Genomic DNA, 23,525 nt, shown 5'->3' on the forward strand with positions numbered 1-23,525 from the left:
AAGGTACTGATAATGGGCAAAATCCAGATCAATCTGGCTGACTATATAGACTAGAGTTAAAGTTGGTATTTAGTATAAGTAGCTTTAGGCTTTAAAATATCCTTGAAAGTGATGACTGTATTATTCATTACTGTATTCTCCATAGCGTTTAGCATAGTATAGCTTTAAAAAATGGCAGGTACTCGGGGCAGCTAGGTGGCAAAGTGGATAGAGCACTGGCCCTGAATTCGGGAGGACCTGAGTTCAAATCCAGCCTCAGACACACTTACTAGCTGTGTGACCCAGGGCAAGTCACTTAACCCCGCTGCCTAGCAAAAAACAAACAAAAAAAGTGGTAGGTACTCAATAAATATGAAAAGAACTAATGAATAGACTTCTAAGATATTATGACTAACCATTTGCTGGATTTAAGAAAATGCTGAAGCCATAGCGGTAGAACAATTAACCAAGAAGTATAAGACCATCTTAGTACTTTGGTAACTTTAGGTACCTGATTGTTTTCTGGGCTGGGGGAGATGGGGAGGGAGGCGCTAGTTATCATTTCCTTCATTTCTACAAGCCAGTATTTTCTTTCATTGTACCATTTGCTTTTTGTGGAAGTATCAGTTCTATTTTATTCTCACTTTGTAACTCCACAGGTCAGAATTGGATTTTTTTTTCTATTTTGCTATCTCTGTGTTTGAGGCACCTTCCTGAAAGAGTCAAAGTTATGAAGCTCACTGATGTTCCTTGAATTCCAATTTTTCAAGGGTATAATACACAGTGACAGTTTTGATGTGTGCCAGTGGGTGTGGGTATCAGACCCTGCACCTCAATGTTCCCTGCTTGCATAATGTAAAATTCAAATCCAGCTTGTCAAATTGAAGTGTCTCTGAGTTTCCTTGGAAACTCACTGAAGATATTTATAAAACTCCTCATAGAGATAATATCAGCAAGTGATGGTTCTTTTTTATCCAGCTAATCCATACTCTGGATTTAGCTATGGTAACTGGGAGTAACTCACCAGTAAGGCAACCACATGGTCTGACTGTATTGTCAGAGCAGGTTCTAAAGAAATTCTTTTTCACCTCTCCATGTTAAAGAAAACATCAGAGAAAGAATGTTCTGGGTCAAGCTATGGCAAAATTTTAAAACATAAAATGGTAAAAGAAAAAAATACTAAAATAGTAACTATCTATCCCTATTCTACAAGAAGTGAAATAATGAGAGTAGCTCACATTTCCATAGCATTTTTATGTTATAAAGCATTTTCCTCAAGGCAGTGCTGTGAGGTAGATAATAAAAGCATTACCCCCATTTTATAGATCAGGAAACTGAGGTTTAGAGGAGGAAAGTTACTGGGACTCAGTCCTTAGTATCATCCTTACAAATTTGGTGCTTTGTCATCTATAAATCCTGTTGCTAATGCTAATCCATTACAAATGAATATCTTGCTGCTGTTTCTGTTTATGGTATTATCTGAGGCATCCATTAGAATTTACATTTTTTCCCACAAAAGTGTAGGTTTTTATTTTACGCACAAACGGGTTTAGATAGGATCATAGATTTAGAGCTGGAAAGGAACCTCAGAAGTCATGGAATTCAACCCACTTCATTCTGCAAAAAGGAGAACTGAGGCCCAGAAAAAACATGAAGTGACTTACTGGAGGGTAACAGCAGTAGGAGGAGGAAGAGGTAGAATTTGAACTCAGGCCTTCTGACTACAAATCGAAATCCTTTCCACTGTATCACAAGCCAGACCTTGCTTTTTCTAGCCTTCTGCAAAAGTCTTCTGCCAGACTCCTTGTTGCAAATTTAATCATTTTAAGTATACTGAAGAAATTTTCTGTAGAGACATTGGTAATTTCTTTCTTAAAATATTCAAATAACCATCTATGAATCTAGCAGTTTGATAAATTAAGATTTTTATTTATTGGGTTATTTTTAATGGCACATTGTTATATTAAAACACCAGAATTTGGGGGCAGCTAGGTGACACAGTGGATCTAGGACCAGCCCTGGAGTCAGGAGGACCTGAGTTCAAATCTGGCCTCAAACACTTGACACTTACTAGCTGTGTGATCTTGGGGGAGTCACTGAACCCCATTGCCCACAAAAAAAGAAAGACAGAATTTTTCTTGGAATTTCAGGGATAAAGGAGACATTAGAAATTATATAGTTAAACCACCTGATTTCATAGATGAGGAAGCTAAGGCCTAGAGAGACTAAGTGATTATGGCTAAGGTCACAGCTATATTTGTGAAAGCCTATCAGTTATTTCCTCACTTTCACAGCTGCTGAAATGTTGCAGTGTTCATTAAATGTATCTTTTCCTATAGAAAAGCCCACAAGTTTATCAAAATAATCCTTTTTAATTATTCATTACTGTATTTGAATGTGATTCCTAAATCTCTTAGCAAAAAATACTTCAAGGAAAAGAGTGCAATGTTAAGTTTTGTACAGAAGGTACTGCATTCTTTCACACCCACACTGTGATCTTTCCACCTGATCTTTCATTCAGTCAGTATAACATAAGGAATACATATTTTCATGCGTTTTGCTCTCTGTGCTGTTTCTTCTTCAAGGCAACAGGATTCCTCTCTACTATGATTTATTTGGATTGGCTCTTCCCAAAATTAAACACAGTGATATTTAACAAGGCCATCTAGATCATCCATATTGAGGATCATAACATCTTTGTTTCACACCAGCAGTGGGGTTTCTCTCACCTTTATTCCCTCTTCCTTTTCCTTTTCTTTTCAAAACAAAATATATACTTTCAAGGGTGGATTTAATATGCAACAAAGCCAACTAAAATATAAGACTAATTTTATTCCTCCTCAACTTTTATTTCAGTAGAGTCCTGATGGCATTATTCAAATTATAGAAATTTTCTCATCTCTAAAACTGTATTTGGGGGTAATGTAATATATTATTTTTGAAATAAAATGGAATATTAGAGAAGGAAAAAACTTTAGAGATCACCACATTCAACCCCCTCATTTTACAAATGAGAAAATGGAAGCCCAGAAAGGTGACTTGACGTATGTATCCAAATTGCATGGCTAATGACACTATTAGTAGAGTCAGAACTAAAACCCAATTCTTCTGATTCCCTGCCAGGACTGCAGTTATTACCTCCTTCCCCACTGTATTTATGGATTTCTGCCATATTCAGAGAGAGCATGAAACTTCAGTGTAGTGAGTAATAAAGTTTATGGTGGGAACTGTTCTGATAACCTGATTGGTAGGTCAAGTTTTCAGCCAGTCAAACTCTCATGCTCTTAAATATGAGTAGAAAACTTATCACAAAAAAAAATGTTTTCACATGCTACTGGGAAATAAGAAATACAGGAGATGGGGTATCCTGCCCTACAGGAAAATAGAAGGGGAAAGGGATAAGAGAAGGGGGGAGAGATAGAACAGAGGAGAGACTAGGGGAAGGGATATTCAGAATGCATGCCATCTTGGGGTAGAGGGAGGGGTGAGATGGGGTGAAAATTTGGAACTCAAAAACTTGTGGAAGTGAATGTTGAAAACTAAAAATAAATTTATATTAAAAAAAAAAGAAAACTTATCACATAGTGAGTTCATCTCTGTAATATATACTTTATTTGAAGGAATTTTCTTTTAACCAAAGGGTACATGCAAAACTCAGTGTCTGGTGCAGTTACAAAGAAGGTGAAAGCAAATGACCACAGACCATTTACCAAAAGATCAGGCCAGCTCCCAACTTCACCATTTCTTCATGCCATGATTAGAATTCTGCTTATTGGAGTTAAATGACTGATAGTCACAAGGTGCCTGTCTGTCTTATCCTATGAGTGCTGTGGGGCACTTGAATAATTATAGTGCTTTGAACTTATTCAGATACAGCAGGCTCTGCACTTACTCTCCCAGTTCCCAGTATCGGGCAGACTTGGTCCACAGACGAAGTTATTCTGTCTTCCCTCAGGGTGCTAGCGGCATTCCTGAGGTGTTGAGGAATGGTCCTTTTCTGTCATACCTCAAATGTCCCCATGGATGTGCTTCTCCTTCATGCAGAAGCAGCAGTGGCAGCAGCATAGCATTTTTATAGCACTTTATGGTTTGCAAAGCACTTTATATGTTTTGATCCTCGCAAAAATCCTGTGGGGTAGGTGCTATTATCCTTATTTTACAGATGAAGAAACTGAGACACAGGGAGGTTGAATGATTTGCAACACATGGAAATATCTGTAGCGAGATTTCAAGTAATGTCTTCCCAACTCCAAGTCCAGCATTCTGTCCACTTGTTCTTGATCCACCTTGTTAATGCCAACTTATATCAGTCATCCAGACGTAATTAACTTTTAGAAAGAGGTATTTACCATAGTGTATGGTTGGTACAGTGTGACAAAATACCCCCCCACAAAAAAAAAGTCTGTGATATACCAGAATATCCCACTTGTACACACAGAGTCCAAGGGAAAGTAAGCTCATGGTTAGGGCATATGTGGCCAAAAAAAGAAAACATCAACACCTCCTAGAAGTCTCTTTGTTGGAGTCTTTATGGCTTTCCCCTTAGACAGGATGTCGCTTTTCTTTTGGGCTCATTACAGAGCCAGAAGCTGCCTTTCTGCAGCTTACAGTTTCTAGTCTGTACTCAGGCTTCATATGAAGACACTGCATCATCGCTTCTGCAGGTGCTGCTAGGACCAAGAGACTGATGAAAAAGTCCAAATCCTTCAGACCTCTAAAATTCAAAAGATCTTTCTCCCAAGAAGGGAAAGGGGAAGAGAACAAGACCAAGTCTAGAGCTTTTAAAATCCATCCCACTTTCAAATAATTCCTTCTTGGGTTGACACTCTGGCCTCTCTACTGCCAAGGCCTGCTCTGGGTTTGCTGGGGCCTGGTCTGCATTGGCTCGGCCTGTGTTGGATTGAGCTCCTCTCTCATCCTGGTGCAACAGACATTCCTGCCAACCTCCCAAGTCTTGGGATGGAAATGTGTTTCACTCTCTCTTTTGTGAGTTCTGCTGCTGTAGAATTTGTTTAAAGACATTTTTTGAAGATATTTGGAGGGGTTCGGGGGAGAGCTCTGCCATCTTGGCTCCACCCCCTCCCACAACCTGGTTTTTGACCTTGTTATTCAATTGAAATGGATCGCTATCATTAAAAACTATTTTTAATTGCAAAATCTGGTGGCCTTTTCTCAATCCTCATCCTTCTCTCTACAGTGTTTGATACTTTTGCCTTTCTTCTTTGGGAAGGACTATTTTTTTCATATACTCTCTGGCAGTTTTCATGACTCTCTCTTGGTTCTCTTCCTATTCATCTTCCTGTTTCATCTCAGTCTCTTTTTGCTGAATCATCATCTACATTTGTCCCCTATCTGTTGATGTACCTACCCAAAGGATCTGTCCTCAGCATTCTGTCTCTGTTGTTCACCTCATATGCTCCCATGGGTTTTATTATCATCCCGATTTATCTTTATATATCCCCTCAGCTCCAGACTAGGGTCACCAGATGTTTAATTGGACATTTTGAACTAATTTTCCTATAAGCATCTTAAATTCAACATGTCTAAAATATAACTCTTTTTTTCGCCCTACACCAACATTCTTCTAAAATTCTTTGCTTCTGTCAAAGGTTAAAAAAATACATATATATATATATATATATATATATTGTATCAATCAATAGAATGTAAGCTCCTTGGAGGCAAAGACTGTTTGGTTTTTATCTTGGCTTCCCTAATTCCTAGCACAATGTACTTCTCATGTAGTAGTAAGTGATTAATAAATGTTTGCTGTTTGGTTGGTTCATTGATCATTTTTCCTTACCTCTAGAGATGTTGTGTTCCCTCCTCATAGAATATAAGCTCCTTGAGGGCAGGGATACTTTTCATTTTCATCTTTGACTCTTGATGTTAAGTCCAATGCTTTGCAAATAGGAGTCACTTAATTAATATTAATTGATTTAATATTTCCTTTGGCTGATTCAAGGTTTTGTTTCATCTATGTCCTAAAGAATAACAGAGCAAATTGTTAAAGCTTGATTCCTCAGAAATGAATCCATATACATGTTGAAGACACATATGTAATCATTATCAACTATATTTTATCAAATGTCTCCTAATGGTAGAGCAATATGCCAAATGTATGACATATAGAAATGTTTAAGATAGGATATATGACTTCAGTGTCCATACAGTCTAGTTTAAGAAATGCCCATTTACCTAAAAATAGTGGCATATGAGGTTATGTTTGGGCACACTGAATGGTTTAAATAGTAATTATTTTAAGAGTTCAAAGAAGAGAGAAATCATTTAAGAGTATTACAATTAGAAGAGGAAGTGGAACTTAAGTTGAGTTTTGGAGAAAAACAGAGGAAAAGAAAGGCATGCTAGTCAAGAAAAATGATATAACAAAAACCTTGAATGTAAGAATACTTATGGCAGATCTGAAGAACTGAGAGTAGATTATGGAAAGAATATAGAGCTCATTGTATTATCTATATAGGGGACTAGTAGCAGATAGATTGAAGAACCAAATTGTGGAGGTCCTTGAATGCCAACTAAAAATTTTATTACATTGGACAGTGGTGGCAGAGCCAAGATGGCGGAGTAAAAGCAGTTACTTGCTTGAGCTCTCCCCCAAACCCCTCCAAATACCTGTAAAAAATGGCTCTAAACAAATTCTAGAGCAGCAGAACCCACAAAAAGACAGAGTAAAACAAATTTCCTGCCCAAGACAACCTGGATGGTTGATTGGAAAGGACTGTTGCACCAGGCTGGGAGAGAAACACAGTTCAGTGTGGGCCCCACAGGCAAAGACCAAGCCTCAGCAAACCCAGAGAAGGCCTCAGGGGACTGAATCAAGGGGAGCTGTGGTGGTTTACAGACTTCTCAATCCACAAACACCAAAGACAGCTTAGAAGGTCAGTAGGAAAGGTCTGTGACCATGGTGAGAGAGAAACTTGGTCCCAGCCCCAGTTCCAACACAGCCCCAGGGCGGCAGCTGCTTCAAGAGCTCTGGGCCTACAGATGGAGGGGGTGATCAAGCGTCTGATCATAGGAGGATTGCAGGAATCTCTTTGCTGGCACTGAGGCAGGATTCTCTTGCTTTGGCCATGCTTGCATCTGGGTTGCAGTTGTAGGTGGTGGTTCTGGGGCAAAGAGGAGGGCTGGTGTGGTCGAGCTTGTAGTGGCAGTAGTGAAGAATCCTCCTCACAGTTCCAAAGCAGAAAAGAGTGCTTGCAGTCTCTCATAGACTAGAGCACAGGCCAGGAAAGGAGTAAACACCACTCCTTAGATCATACCACCTTGGAAGAACTGAAAATTTATAGGTCCCTAAAAGTATCTCTGAAAACAGCTGCATAAAATCCCTGAAGCTTGGGACAGCACACCCTCCACATGGGACAAAGAGCCCTACCTTAACAAAGAGTTAAAAATCAAATAATTAGTTGGGAACCTGAGCAAACAGTGGGGGTAAAAAATTCAGACCATAGAATCTTACTTTGGTGACAAAGAAGATCAAAACATACAACCAGAAGAAGACAACAAAGTCAAAGTTCCTACATCCAAAGCCCTCAAGAAAAATATGAATCAGTCCCAGGCCATGGAAGAGCTCAAAAAGGATTTTGAGAAACAAGTAAGAGAAGTAGAGGAAAAATTGGGAAGAGAAATGAGAGTGATGCAAGAAAATCGTGAAAAACAAGTCAATAGCTTGCTAAAGGAGACCCAAAAAATACTGAAGAAAATAACACCTTAAAAAATAGACTAACCCAAATGGCAAAAGAGGTCCAAAAAAACCAGTGAGCAGAAGAATGCCTTAAAAAGCAGAATTGGCCAAATGGAAAAGGAAGTCCAAAAGCTCACTGAAAAAAAACACTTCCTTAAAAATTAGAATGGAGCAAATAGAAGCTAATGACTTTATGAGAAATCAAGAAATTGTAAAACAAAATCAAAAGAATGAAAGAAAAAGACTATGTGAAATATCTCATTGGAAAAACAACTGACCTGGAAAATAGATCCAGGAGAGATAATTTAAAAATTATTGGACTACCTGAAAGCTATGATCAAAAAAAGAGCCTAGACATCATCATTCAAGAAATTACCAAGAAAAACTGCCCTGATATTCTAGAACCAGAGGGTAAAATAGAAATGGAAAGAATCCACAAATCACCTCCTGAAAGACATCCCCAAAGGAAAACACCTAGGAATATTGTAGCCAAATTCCAGAGTTTCTAGGTCAAGGAGAAAATGTTGCAAGCAGCCAGGAAGAAACAATTCAAGTATTGTGGAAATACAATCAGATAACACAAGATTTAGCAGCTTCTACATTAAGGTACAGGCTTGGAACATGATATTCCAGAGGGCAAAGGAGATAGGATTATAACCAAGAATCACCTACCCAGCAAAACTGAGTATAATCCTTCAGAGGGAAAAAATGAACATTCAGTGAAATAGAGGACAGTAGTTCTCAAACTTTTTATAATAATTGAACTTTAGGTATCTTGATAACCCTCCTGTAGTAAGATTTTTTAACAATATTCATAAAATATCTACAACTACAAATGAGGTAAACTTGATTTTGAAAGAGATCGTTGAATATTTCTGCTCCTTCGAAAAATTTACCAAAAAAAAAAGAGTTCCAGAAGAAGGAACCTCTTGTCATCCCTTCTAAACCTGCTGTTTTACTTCCAACCTGCTTAGTAGAACATTTTTTAAAAATCTTTAAGAACCATTTTTGTTTTCAACCACAACAAATCTCTTTCCATGGGACCAGTGGAAGAAAATGCAAATGCTAAGATATGGTAGTTCACTGTAAGTCAATATAGAATCAAAGAGGAAAGAGACCAATTTTGTACCCTGTAGAGTTCACAGCAAGAGGAGCCTGTGGACAGCTAAAAATGAAAGTCTAAAATAACTCCTTCTGTCTGGAACCCCACTCCAGCTCTATTAAAAGGGGCAATACTTAATCCACTTAATTAGATCCACTTAACCTACTTAAACAATGAAAATAGCGGGCTTTTGGGAGTGTATAGGGACTAGTGGAGCAAGCAGACATGAAGAAGTATAGTAGAAGCACCACTGAAGCAAAACAAGAGAAGTAATAGTTCTTGAGAAGCATAGAGAGCTAGGAGTGGAGGCCAGAAATATTGGACATCAGGATACTTGTTCAGAGGCTCTCTCTCCAACTCAATTTTCAGCCACAAATAGCCTGAGAGAGAAGAGGGTAATAGCAGCCCTTATTTTTATTCCTACTTTACCTTTTAGGTTCTACTGGTAACCTTTTCAGAAGTGGGGTGGAAAAGCAGTATTTTACAGTGATTTGACTCAGCTCAGCTCCTCAGCTTTGGCTAGGCTCCTGTGCCAGGCAGGAACCTTGGCTAAGACAGGCAACGAAGACACAAGGTAGTGACAGATTCTTCAGACCCTGGCTGCCATGGCATGTGTGATTATAGCTGTAACTACAATAGCACCTGAGTGATGGAGTCCAGCATAGACAATAATGTGGACAACTTTGCTGAATGTGCTTATTACCATTACACAAGTTTTTTTACCTCCATGAAACTGCTGGAACACTTTATGGAAACTCAAAGGTCTGCAGGGTATAGTCTGAGAAAAACTGCTTTAAGAATATTGATCTGGCTGGGGTATGTGTAGGATAGACTGAATTTGAAAGAGAATGGAGGTTGCTAAAAGCCTATTGAATGAAGTAAGTTTGTTTTTGTTGTGGTTCATTGGTTTTAGTCATGTCTGACTCTTCATGACCCCATATGGGATTCTCCTGGCAAAGATGCTGGAGTGGTTTGCCTTTTCCTTCTCCAGCTCATTTTACAGATGAGGCAGCTGAGGCAAAAAAGGTGAAGTGACTTGCCCGGGGTCACACAGCTAGTAAGGGTCTGAGGCCAGGTCTGAACTCAGGAAGTCGAGTTCCCTATCCACTGCACCACCTAGCTGCCTCCAATGAAGTAATGAGGTAATATAAATAGAGGCAATGTGCTCTGAGGGATAGAGTACTATACATGGGGTCAGGAAGACTTGGGTTGGATTACAGGCAGCACGGTGAAATGGAAAGAGTCCTGAATTTAAACTCAGTGGAATCCTGGTTCAAATCCCTGCTCTGCCTTTCAGTACTTAAATGATCTTGGACAAGTCTAACTCTAGACTTGAGCTAGAATGGACCTCAGCCACCATCTAGCCTAATATATACCTGGAAAAAAAAATCTCCTCTACAACTTACCTGACAGGTGGCCATCCAGCCTCTTGCTAGATAAAGAGATAGGACTAAAACCTGGGAGTATAGAACTATTATGTTTCATTCAGCATTAATTAAATCAGTATTAAAATATTAGCTCAGAATTCCAGCTGATGGTATTTTAAGTTGATACTTTTTTGAACTTCTGTACAAGTGATGTTTTTCTCTGTCAATAACTAATATTCTCTTACCTGGTGGATTATGTTATAACATGTTGTCTGTATTAACTAATTTAGCTGAGTAAATCGAAATTTTTCACATTCACTCCTTGTATGTATGTATATATATATGTCTGTATGTATATATATGTGTGTGTGTGTGTGTGTGTGTGTGTATACACTTTCCTGAAGAGAATTCTGACTTCATCCTATCTTTGCAAAAGAAACTAGTTTGACATATTCATTCAAAGCCCAGCATATTTTCCATACCCTCTCTGATAGTTACAAAAAGATTTATGCAAGCAATTAATCTTTTTTCCATGCCTGTCCTTATTCTCTTTCTTAATCAGCCTTACACTGGCCATGAAGAGTCTAGGATGTTTTGGATTTTTAATATGGCAGCAGATTTTGATGTAATATAAATAGTGAATTATTACTTTACACCAATATCAAACAGAAGGGGAAACTAGATGGTGTGAATGAAAACTCTCATGCAAATACAAATATCTTCAACTACAGCAGGGAGAACCAAAATTATTGGCAAAGTAAATTGCATTTCTAGCTTCCTTTTTACAGTTTTGGCATGCAGGGAATGATTTCTTTTAGTATTTCTGCCAGGTTTTGTTTTGGGATGCTGCATTTGGTGCTGGGGGGAGTGGTTGTGTAGTATTCATACATATATTTGTTTTAGCATTTCAGGTTTATGAGATGAAGTTTTATATGGGACATAGGACACTCCTTACCCCCCATTCAAGCTGGTTGTTGCCAAATATAATTTGAAAGCATATTATTGTAAATTGTCACCATTTACCCTCCCTATACATCTGAATATGATATCAATAGCAACATTGGACAAAAATTAACCTGTCCAGTGTAGAGAGCAGGTTGCTTTTTTAATGTAGTACAGAGCAACATTTACTGACAAGCTGAACTCAGCTATCATCAAAATTAGAGATAAAAGTATTTTAAGGAAGGTATTTACTTACTATATACACTTTGTAAGAGTGTTTACTTATTGAAATGACAGGATTTTATCTTATTGAAAGGATTTTATATTTATCTATACTTTATCTATATATATACATAGATATATAGATATATAGAATATATACATTCTATATATATTTATCTTTTTTTTTTCATTTTTCCAGGTTAAGGCTATCATAACCATCTGAATAATTCCCCTATCTGCCATTATATTCTTTGTACCTTGTTTTTACTGGATATTCCTTGTACTTGCACAACCAAAGTATACATGTTTAGTTCACTTTAAAGTTTCTTCAGTGTGTTTATTCAGTGATTATTAAATATAGAAATATAAGGTCTTTGGGATAGAAACTGTGTCTGTCTTAAATCCATTAAGCTTTATATTATTATTATATTATACATATATTATTATATCATTATAATGCACTTTACCTTAAGATGAAAAGCATCCAAATAGAGTCCTTACCAGACTCTGTACTCCTTTAATAAAGGAAATTACTGCAAACAAGGGCCACTGACTAGTATTTTGATTATTGGTATGAGTAATAGACTAATATATATATATATATCAAAGTCACATTGACTTTTAAAATGTCATTATCTATTATATTTATTTAATATATTTTATTATTCATCATCATCCTAGATGTCTTAGAATTTAGAAATGATCTGGTATAATATAAAGGAAATTGAACTGGGAGTTTGGGACCATGAATTGGCTGTGCCATTAATTTAACTGTGTTCCCTTAAAGTTAATTAACATGTCTGGGACTTAGTTTCTTCACCTATAAAATGAAAGGATTAGAGTCTGGAGCTCCTTCCATCTAGTAGTAATAGTAGTAGTAGTAGTAGTAGATAACATTTATGTAGCACTTTAAGGATTATAAAGCACTTTAAAATATTATTTCATTTTATCTTCCTTAGAAGGTAGGCATTATTCTTACTCCACAAGAAACTGAAACAGAGATAAATGAAGTGACTTGCCCAGGGTCACACAGCCAGTAAATGTCTCTAGCAGAAAGTCTCTGAGAAGCTAACCAATGAGGACAGTCCCATGCAAATGGCCCTTTGCGGCAAAGGTTAATAAAAAAAAATCCGCTGGCATGCATAACATGGCCATTTTGAATTCTTTGAATTCCTCTTAAACCTAACTTCCTCCCCCAAACTCCTACACACATATATTCTGCAGTGTAATGTTACTGGCCTCCTTGCTGTGCCTTGAGCAAGATTCTCCAACTTCCAATTCTAGACGTTTTCCCCGGCAGTCTCCCGTGCCTGGAATGCTCTCCCTCCTTCCCCATTACCACTGTGTGACCTCTCTTGCTTCAATTCCATCTAAAATCTCACTTTCTGCAGGAAGCCTTTCCTGATTCCTCTTAATTCTAGTGCCATCCCCCTCTTGGTTATTTCCAATTCGTCCTGTAGTTAGTTTATTTGTACATGCTTGTTTGCTTGTTATCTCCCCCATTAGAATGTGAGCTCCTTCAGAACAGACCATCTGTAGTCTTTGTATGCCCAGAGCTTAACATAATGCCCAGCATGTGGTAGGCTCTTAAATGTTTATTGATTACCTAGTCTTTGACCCTAGAGAATCACTTAACCTCTGTAGCTTTCCTTATCTGTGAAATGGATGTAGTAATAACACCTACCTCACAGGATTTTTGTATCAAATGATAAAATACATGTGAAGAACTTTGGTGAACTTTAAAGTGCTTTGTAAATATGTTATGATTATTAATAACATTTATTATTTTATAGATAGATGGGTGAAATTTCCCCAGGCCTTTTTAGCTTACCTCCTGATAACCATGATGATTCTTAGATTTCATTTCCATCGTACCTTTTTAAAATGACTTGATTAATCTATACAACAATCTAAAGAAAAAATAATAAGGTATTCCTTTTTCTCAATGTGTGTTGGTTTTTGTTTCAGCTTTCTAGAAAGAATTGACAGCGTCAGTTTGATTGACTACACACCCACAGACCAGGTAAGTGGGGTTGAGAGCATGTTACCACCTGTTTTCAAAGCCATGGCAGCTTCCAGTGTCATGCAGAAACCATTAGAAAGACTAGGGATGATGACAATACAATAGTTATGATGATTCTTGAAAATCTACCATGCTCACCTACCCAAGCCATTTGAATATTTACAAGGTGGCTTTTTTTTCCTTTAAAATACTACTTGAAGTTTCTGGAAGTGACATATGGACTTTTGGATAGAACACTGGGCTACTGGTCAAGAAACCTAGGCTTCTAATTTGTTATGTGAATAGCATCATTGACTGTACCTTATTTTTCTCATCTGTAAAATGAGAGTAAGAATAACTGGCCTATCTGTGTTACAGGGCTGTTATAAAATAAGAAAATATCAGTGAACCTATCTTAGAAGTTAAAGCAGTACACAAATGCTAAATATTGTTTTATTGTATTTGTCAGAAATATTTCCCAGGCAGAAACTTGAGAATTGTTTTTGTGCTAAAAACAAGTTATTTGTGAAAAGTGATATTTTCCCCTTGTTTTTATTAGGTTTTATACCTGCCAACCTCATAAACTGTTAAGCATTTTTTTTTTAATTCTAAAACAAGATCAGCTAGATGGTACATGGATAGAGCACCAGCCCTGGAGTCAGGAGGACCTGAGTTCAAATCCAGCCTCAGACATATAACACTTACTAGCTGTGTGACTCTGGGCAAGTCACTTAACCCCAAATGCCTCACCAAAAAAAAAAAAAAAGATCATAGAATCATAAAGCTAGAAGGGGCACCAAACATCATCTAGTCCAACCTCATATTTCTTTAAAGATAAGGAAACTCAAAGAGGCTCAACTTTTAAAAACTAATATTCTTTAAATTCTGTGTCATATGTTAACTTTTTCACCAGAACAAATTACTTTAATAAAAGCAAAGAACATGATTTTTATCAAATGCTGCAAGTAGAAGTACCAATATTAGTATTGCCTGGGAGCTATTCTCTCAGCAATCCCAAATGTCATTTAAATGATTCAAGCCTTGAATTTTCTTATGTTACCAAGCACTCTGATGCTTCCAAGCAACAGGTTGAAAATTCCTAAGCTGACATCCAACTAAATTATATAACATTCTCCTTTAGTCAAAGCTTCTCTTGGCTTTCCTTAGAAATTACATGGGGAAACATAATAAATCTTTTATTGGGAGAAAATTTAATCTTTTTACGTGGGAGCTTTCTTTCTATTGCAAACCTTTCAGGTGACTTGTATCTCTGACAAACAAATTTAATCATTAATTTCACAAAATACAAAATAAGACAGTTTCACATACTTTTATAAATGTTTATACTAAGTAGTAGTGCTCTATTATTCGACTATAAGTGCTTCTAAATAATAATGCTTTCACTGAAGCTATAATGCAGAATTTGCTATTTCTCCTGATAATCTGGTTTAGATATTAAATTTTTATTTCTCTTTTTATTTTCATTTTTAGGACAAGTTAGTATGTGTATTTGTTCATGTATTTTAAATAGTATAAACAGTGTATATTCGCAGAGAAATATGCAAAATGGTTATCTGTGTCTGTCTACAGGAAGGCAAAGAAAATGTTCTTTTTCTCCCTCCTTCTGGAATAAAAGGAAACAGCTTTTAAAACAGATGAATATTGGCGATTTTCTAAGTGTAACTACTGATTATGTCATCCCTAAGAGAGAAGCCAAATGGTGCTGCAGAAGGAATATAAACACATAGTAACCTCTTCTTAATTCAATAAAATTGCCAGAATCAAAATAAGTTTCATCAGCAAAAATAGAAATAGTACCACTGGTAACTCTCATTCCTGTTACAGTTGTGAGCAGAAAAGACAAACCTTTATTTTACCAAGCAATATAAATTTTGTTCTTTGTTTATTTAGTGTCTTGTCTTTTGCCAGGGTCATAAGTGTACTTTAAACAGCCATTTATTTATGGGATCATGGTGGTAATTCAGTGTTTCTCCACTGGTCCGGAGTAGTACCAGAACCCACTACTGTTTTTGTAAAGTGATAGGGGAATATCTCCTGGTCCTTGGCATGTATCCTTGAACCATGAGGCATCATCACAGAGTCAAGGAACCCCTGGACTATATTCAGTGTCCTGGGTCCAACAAGGACATGTTTGTGTAGTACACAGCCACTTCAAGAGGTTCCTCTCTGCAACCAACCAACTTTTGTTCCAATTGTCACCCGGAAAAGCCTATATGTCCCCATCTCTTTCCAGGAAAGTCAATTTATGCTTCCCAATATCTCTTGTGTGAATTGAAGCATCTAGAACTCAACCAAAGGCCTCTGACATTCTTGAGCTGAACTCAAATGTCTAGGGAGGACTCTACAAGGTAGCTGGATCAAATGAGCAGCATATAGGAAATACTCTGAAATGAAAAAGGAGAATATGTATCCAAATATAAGTTATAGTTAATATTTTTGTTATTATTCTTAGTGCTTAAACCTATGCCCCAGAGCTGCCCCAGACCATGTATGCATATATAGACACACATATACATGCACACACAAATAAATGAATAAATAAAAATGCCCTTAAAGTATTCAGTGCTTCAATGACACCTTAATAGATTAGTTCAATAGATTAGATAGAAAACCCAGTTCCTAGGAAGAAGAAAATAATACTATGACAATAGTATGGTGACAATAATATATTTAATAGGTCAACTGTGTAAAATGATATGGTTTTCTCATTGATGATTGATTCCTTAATTTAAAGTGACTGGTAATTTGACCGTACTAGCCTTTCACTCAAGTAGAATAGAAGTGTGAAGAAAGCCAGACCACAAGACCATAATCAATTGCCATCTGCTCCAGGATTCTCTATCATCTACAGATGTGGAATTGAGCTTCTTATGGTTTATGTTCTAATTTTTCCTGAAGCTTAAGGTGAAGCCTCTCTCCACTTGTGCTAACAGAATTAGAGCTTCTATATGAGAGGAAAGGAGCTTTTTCTGTGAAAACTCATTAATTTAGGTGTGCGCTGGGTGCATAATGCCCCATAGAATGCTTTCACAAAAGATCAAGCTTTCAGAATTCTTTATGAAAAGAAACTGACATAAGGTCACCATTATAATTCATGTCATTTGGTATACTTATGTTTTCATATTTCTAGGATCTACTCAGATGCAGAGTTTTGACATCAGGAATTTTTGAAACACGATTTCAAGTAGATAAAGTAAATTTTCAGTAAGTATATTGTTTCTAATTATGTACTGGTGCTGGGATCAGCTTGTAAAGAAGACAACTTTTTGCTATCATATATTTTCAACTTCCCTGTTTATAGTTTGATTAATTTTAATTGCCAGTCATTATTGTAGTGCTATAGGGACTGTTCTATAGTTCGAGAAAATAAGGACCCTCTTTGGCTTGAGCTTGAAAGAACTTAATATTCAGCTTCTGTCAAATGAGATGAAAACAGATGATTAGGCTGAGTTTATCTCTTGATGCTGCTATAATTATCTGGGTGTTTGTAGTGTTTTTTAAGGATCTGGAATATTGATTTTTTTTGTCATTTAATTGAAAACAGAAGTAGAAATACCAAAATAGTATCAGCATTTTAGTAGAAAAGCACATTAAACTTATACTAATCCTACTATTGAGTGAAATTTCATATAGAGTAATATCAAACTTCCTATAACACACCTGCTTGTGGAGCATTCGGTGGCTGTCTTGCTGAATCCAGGTCAGGTTCCTCACAGCCAACAACTGGCTTCATCTTGCTTCTCCAACTTGTCTTCTACTAACCCTATGCTCCAGTTAGGTTCCACACTGTCCCTATAATATGTTATGCTCACTCCTGTGAGCATAGATTTTGTTTATGCTATCCTCTCATCTCAAATACACTCCATTAGTGAAAATCCTAGCCATCCTTTGAAGGCTCACCTGAAGTCCTACCCCTACAGGAAACATTCCCTAAATAACTCTAATTCACAGTAATCTTTTAGATTCTTGGAACTCATTTGGAAATTTGAGTCTGCCTCTCAGAATATAGCACTCAGTCATATTCTACCGTGCATTATTCTCTAGTTATTTTGTTTATGTATGTTCCATGGGTATCCACTAAGACTGTCCTAGGTCCTTTTCTTTTTTTCCTGTCTATACTATCACACTTGATGATCTCATAGGGTTAAATTGGCATCTTTATGTAGTTGATTCTCAGAGGTAGGATGCTTTGATCTCTCTCTACTGAGCTATAGTCTTATATCACCTCTCTTATCAAATTCAACACACCCAAATCAGAACTTGTTATCTTCCCCACTCAGGCAAAAACAAAACAAAACAACAAAAAAAAAACCTTTCCCTTCTTTGACGTTTCCCTGTTATTGTCAAGGTATTATCATCCTCATAGTCACTCAGGCTGTAAGCCTTAATGTAATCTTCAGATCCTCACTTCTCATTCACCCCACTTATCCAGTCCAATTACCACATCTTGTCACCTCTGTCTTTACATCTTTCTTATATATCCCCTTCCCTCCACCTTAGTTCAGCCACTACCTTAGTTCAGGCCTTTATCACCTCTCATCTAGACTGTTTCAATAGCCTACTAACTGGTCTCTCTGCTTCAAGGGTCTTCTCACTTGAATTCATCTTCTATTCAGCTACCAAAATGATTTTCCTAATATACACTCTGACCATGTCACCCTTCCCTGCCCCTACTGTGAAAATTCAAGTGATACTCTTGACACTATGTTCAGGAGAAAATATAATAAAAGTTCTTTCTTTGGCATTTTAAGCTCTTCCAGCCTTCTTATACTTTACTCCTTTCCATCCATCTTTTTTAGTTACTTGTTGTTTCCCCCACACAACATTCTATCTTCCATCCCTAGGCTTTTGTATTGGCTTTCTCCCCATCCCTGGAATGCTCTCCCTCCTCACTCCTCCACCTCTTTGCTTCTCTGGCTTCTTCAAGAATCACCCTAAATTTCACCTTCTGCAGAAAGCCTTGTGCTTCCCCTTCCATCTACTCTGTATACATTTCTGTATGTATTTCTTAAGCCTTTCAGAGGTTTTTTTTAATCTTTACTATGTTGTCATTATTGTATGAATTATTCTCCTAGTTCTGCTCATTTCAGTCTGTGTCAGTTCATATAAGTCTTCCATCTGAAACCATCCCTTCCATCAATTCTTATGGTATATAACATTCCATTGTATTCATATAACACAATTTGTTCATTCCCCAATTGTTGACGTCCCCTTAGTTTCTAGTTCATCACTACAAAAGAGCTGCTATTAATATTTTTGTACATATAGGTACTTTTTTTTTCTTTCTTTGATCTCTTCAGCATATAAGCCTAGTAATAATATTGCTATTTCACAGGGGTGTGCACAGTTTAGGGTTACCAAGTATACCATTAATGTCCCTGGTTTTGCAGACCCTCCAACATTTGTAATTTTCCTTCTTTGTCAACTTTGAAGGGTATGAGGTGAAACCTCAGAGTTGCTTTAATTTCATTTCTCTAATTATTGATGATTTGAAGATTTTTTTCAAATGATTATTGATAGCTTGGATTTCTCCCTGTGGGGAAAAAATGCCTTGAACACATTTACCTATTGGTGAATAGCTCTTATTTGTACACTTTTGAATGAATTCCTTCTATATCTTGGAAATGTAACTTTTTAATACTCTGATTTCTTTTCAGATTATATAAATCTTTTACCTTATTAAGGAAATGAGACCTTTATTAAAGAAACTTTCTGTAAAGATTTTTTTACCAGTTAATCTGTTCTTTTGTAATTTTTTCCTGTATTCAACCTATACCCTCTTGTTTAAACTTAATTTTATTTTTTCAATTGATGAAAATCTAACTGCCCCTCCCACCTCTTCCAATTGAAAAAAGAAAAACAAAGCCCTTGAAGCAAATGTGGATAATCAAACAAAACAAATTCCTATATTGCCTGTGTCTCAGTTTGCACGCCAAGTCCATCATCTCCCTGTCAGGAGGTAAACAGCATGTTACATCATAAGTCCAATAATTCTTATACTGTCTCTCCTTAATATTTTTTCCAGCTCAGTTCTTTTTTATATGAGCTACCTAACACTTTTATTTTTTTTCAGTGTTTTGACTTTGCTTTAATATTTTGTGTTGTTTCTTGTCGTTATTAACTTCTGTCTAGTCCATTCTTATTTTCAAAGAGTCTTGTTTGAATAAGGTTTTGAACTTAACTTCTTTTGGCAAGCCATTAATTCTCTTTCCAATTCTTTCTTCCATACTTCTTACTTCTTTCCAATTTTCCTCCTAGTTTTCTCATTTTTAATTGTTTTTTCCTAGTTCTCTTATTTCATTTATAAAATCATTTTAGCTTTTTTTAACTTTTCATTTTTCTATGAATTTTAATTTAATTTGTACCTCAACTGTGTTTTTAAAGGCTTTGTATGTATTTGTATATATTTTCATGTTATTCTCTTCATTTGAGTTTGCATTGAGCTTCTCTATCACTTTTATAGCTCTTTCTGATAGGATTATTTTTGTATGGTTGTTCTTCCAGCCTTACATCCTGATTTTGCACTTTATGTTAGGGCCAGTGTCAGAGTCAAACGTCCACGGATTATTTTTGTACTTACTTTGCACTCAGTACACAACCTCAGGCCTATGACCTCTCCTTGCCCTGTACTGCCACTTCTAGGAACAGATCCCCTACTATGTCCACACTAGATGTGTGATCTAGCATTAGATGACAAGGAACAGGACTGACAATTGACACCTGTTCCTGCTCTCTGTACAACATTAAGTGTTTCTGTTCCAGGTCTAGGAGCTGTTCTTACCCTGGTATATAACTATGGGCAAGGCCTGATTTTCCTGTGCTAGAATGCTCCTCATGGCCATTCCTGGCTAAGCCCTTTCCCCAGTGGCTATAGATATCTCTGTCTCCATGTGCCAACCCTGGCCAGAACAATAATACACTGTGTTTTTTTTTTTCTTCTAGTACATTTCTAGATTTTTGTGGAATAGTTGCAGGGGAAAGCTCAGCTATAGTTCTTGCTACTCTACCATCTTGACTTGTCTTTCTCCTCACTCTTGGTGAAATAAAATACAACATCGTAATTGCAGTGGTAGGAAGCTACAAGATAGGTTTTGTAAATGTGCTTTAGCATCCTCACAGAGGATACTGATATCACAGAAAGATGGAAATTGATCATGGACACAGTGATGATGTGAAGTATGTGATAAATGAGCCATTGGTCCCATAAGATAACAAGTCTGAAGCAAAACGTTAGAGGAGTAAAATCTAAAATGAAGAAAGAATTAAAGATACAGGAATAGTGACTGGCACATGATAGGAAGGATTAAAAAGCACATTCACAGGTGGTGGAGAGCAGGGTGCTTCAGAAGCAAAGATATGTGGTACAATGAGTAGTAATTCTAGTCATATGGTAAAAGGTATCACCAACATGCCAATCTTTGGTACTCAGCAGAAGTAAAGATTTTGTTTATATTTAAACTAAAGCATAAGCTTCAATTCTTTACAACAATGAACCAAATTTACCAATGTAAGTTAACTTCCATTTGCTCTTCAACAGTATGTTTGATGTAGGTGGTCAGAGAGATGAAAGAAGAAAATGGATCCAGTGCTTTAATGGTAATTTTTAGTATGTTTGCTTTAAACATAAAAAAGATCTACTTCTCATAATATTTTCTACTTTTGTACATTTTTGTGTTACATGCTCTCACTTTTTTATACTTCCATTATTACTTAGTTTCTATGTACATTTCTGGTACATAAGTGAATTTACAGCCTCAAATTCTTTTCTATATTAAAGAAGCAATCCAATCACATTAAAGTCATCGACAGAAGCTGTAGTTTAATGGGAGATACACTGCATTTGGAGTCAGTAAATGTGATTTCAAATCCCAGCTGTACCACTTACCTAGCTCTGTGATATTGGACAATCATAATCCCTCTGAGCCTTAGTTTCTATATATATATAAGATGGGGAAAATTTATATGTGCACTATCTACCTCACATGGTTGATAACGTAATGCAATGTATGTAAAATGTTTTTGTAGCTGTAAAACACAGTTACTCTAGCTGTTGTTGTTGCTTACCAGATCCAATAGCTATCGAGTGCAAAATGCATTTGAAGTGTTGTTTGCCTGGCGTACTACAACAAAGATCTGTTCTTTCACTGAAGTGCATCTCCTTCTCTCTTGTCTCTCACAAAGATGTCACTGCTATAATCTATGTCGCAGCCTGCAGTAGCTACAACATGGTGATCAGGGAAGACAATAACACGAACAGGCTGCGAGAGTCCCTGGATCTTTTCAAAAGTATCTGGAATAATAGGTAAAAAACAAAATAAAATCAGATTACATGCCATCTTGGGGAGGGAGGCAAAGAAGGAGAGGGCGAAAAATTTAAAACTCAAAAGCTTATGGAAGTGATTGTTGATAAATCAAAATAAATTAATAAAAATTTTTTAAAATAAAAATCAGCTTTATTTTAATGTTCATGAATAGAGTTTATTATAAATGCTGCTTAGAACCTTGGAAGTCAATATTAATGTAATTTTGGGGTGGACAGAAGAGCATAATCATTCAAAGTCAATTTTAGTCTGCCAAAATGTCTTTACATGCCTCAACTGGGTACACTGTCCCTGGTAAAAAAAAAAATACCAGAAGTAAAGATATGAAGAAAATTTCAATTTCTATTTTGAAAATACACAAATTTGTCATGGTTCGAAACCTGTTTTCTTTAGTACTTAATATGTACCAAGCACCAGTCTGAATATGATATATGAATGTTTCCTTTATTTTGTTCCCATTGGCTTTTTTTTCATGTCTCTTTCCTATAGCATTTATCACATTCTGCAGTGGGGCTAATTTGCTTCTTTTTAATCTTTTCTTTTTACCATGAGTTTAGAAAGGGGGCCGGGTAAGCCAAGAGAAAATGTCAGACCCTTAAAATAGTGAAAGTAGTTAGTAGCTTCTTTATTTTCTTTTGTATTCAACAAAAAATATTCAAATACACATATGTGAAATGTTACCTTATTTATAGCTTTATTGTATATATTGAATTCAAGACATTTTTATTAAATACCCACTATATTCTTGGATACAAAGACAAAAAAAAAAACACTCCTGCCCATGAAGCTTGAGGTGCTTACATTCCTCTGGGGGAATATATCATGTACACAAATATAACACAGGGTAGTTTGAGAAGGGAAAGAATATTAACACTCAGGAAATTAAGGAAGACTTATGGGGAACATGGGATCTGAGATGAACCTTAAAGGAGAATTCGATATTTTGAGAAGTGGAGTTGGGGACACAGTACATTCCAGACATGGGGGACAGGTTGTACAGATGCAAAGAGGCAGGAAAGAGATGGAATGTCAAGTCAAGAGAACAGCAGTTAGTCCAGGCTGGTCAGAGCTTAGAGCATGTGAAGGGAAATAGTGTGACAAGATAACAACAGCTCCTGTCTGCTTCTATCCTGAACTTTTTTCTATCTATTTTTTGCATAGTGTTGCTAAATTATTATTAGTGTTGTTTTTTAGCATAGTTATAAAACATATGATTTTTTCTGATTCTGCTTTCTTCGCTCTATCATTTCATGAGTTTTCTCTTATTTTTCTGTTTTCTTCATATTTATCATTTCTTAGAAGAAAGGTTCAGACCTATATTATTAGTATAAAGATCTCTAGGTGAGGAAACCTCCTACCAATGGAGATAAATAACTGTTCTTCCATTTAGAATCTTTGAGAGTTGCCTGGGACATTGTGAGGCTAATTGATTTGCTTAAAGGTCACACAGTCAGAATGTCAATAATAGGACTTGAACTTAATTCTCCCTCCTCTGGGACAAGCTCAGTGTCCAGGAAAGGATGCCTAACTGCATCTCTCACATTTCTTATGGTACAGTAATATGTGTGTGTGTGTGTGTGTGTGTGTGTGCGTGCACGTGCGCGCACGTGTATATGTGTGTGTGTGTCTAAATATGTATATTTATACATATATGTATATGTATATATATATATATATATCACAAATTTGTTCAATCATTACACAAATGGGTTATTTATAGGTTTTTGCTATTACAAGTAACCCTAACCCTAATCTTACAACAAGTTTTTTTTTTATAGCTAGAGTATTTTTTTCTCCCTATCAGTAACATTCTTTGGACTTAGTCCTAATAGTGGGATAACTGAGTTGGGACCAGTTTTGTTGACCT

At 36.5% G+C, this 23,525-nt stretch overlaps 1 protein-coding gene across 2 annotated transcripts in view; it reads left to right on the forward strand.

The window, feature by feature from the left end:
• Nucleotides 1-23,525, forward strand: part of GNAL (G protein subunit alpha L) — a 504,196-nt gene that overhangs the window by 467,997 nt on the left and 12,674 nt on the right. For both annotated transcript variants that reach the window (XM_078153524.1, XM_020985557.2), the window contains exons 6-9: nt 13,283-13,337; nt 16,468-16,541; nt 20,875-20,933; nt 21,519-21,639. In XM_078153524.1, the coding sequence (XP_078009650.1) occupies nt 13,283-13,337; nt 16,468-16,541; nt 20,875-20,933; nt 21,519-21,639 (309 nt within the window). The remainder of the gene's footprint in view (nt 1-13,282; nt 13,338-16,467; nt 16,542-20,874; nt 20,934-21,518; nt 21,640-23,525) is intronic.

Source organism: Phascolarctos cinereus, unplaced genomic scaffold, assembly GCF_003287225.1.
Source record: "Phascolarctos cinereus isolate Bilbo 61053 unplaced genomic scaffold, phaCin_HiC Scaffold_4;HRSCAF=312, whole genome shotgun sequence".
NCBI lineage: Eukaryota > Metazoa > Chordata > Mammalia > Diprotodontia > Phascolarctidae > Phascolarctos > Phascolarctos cinereus.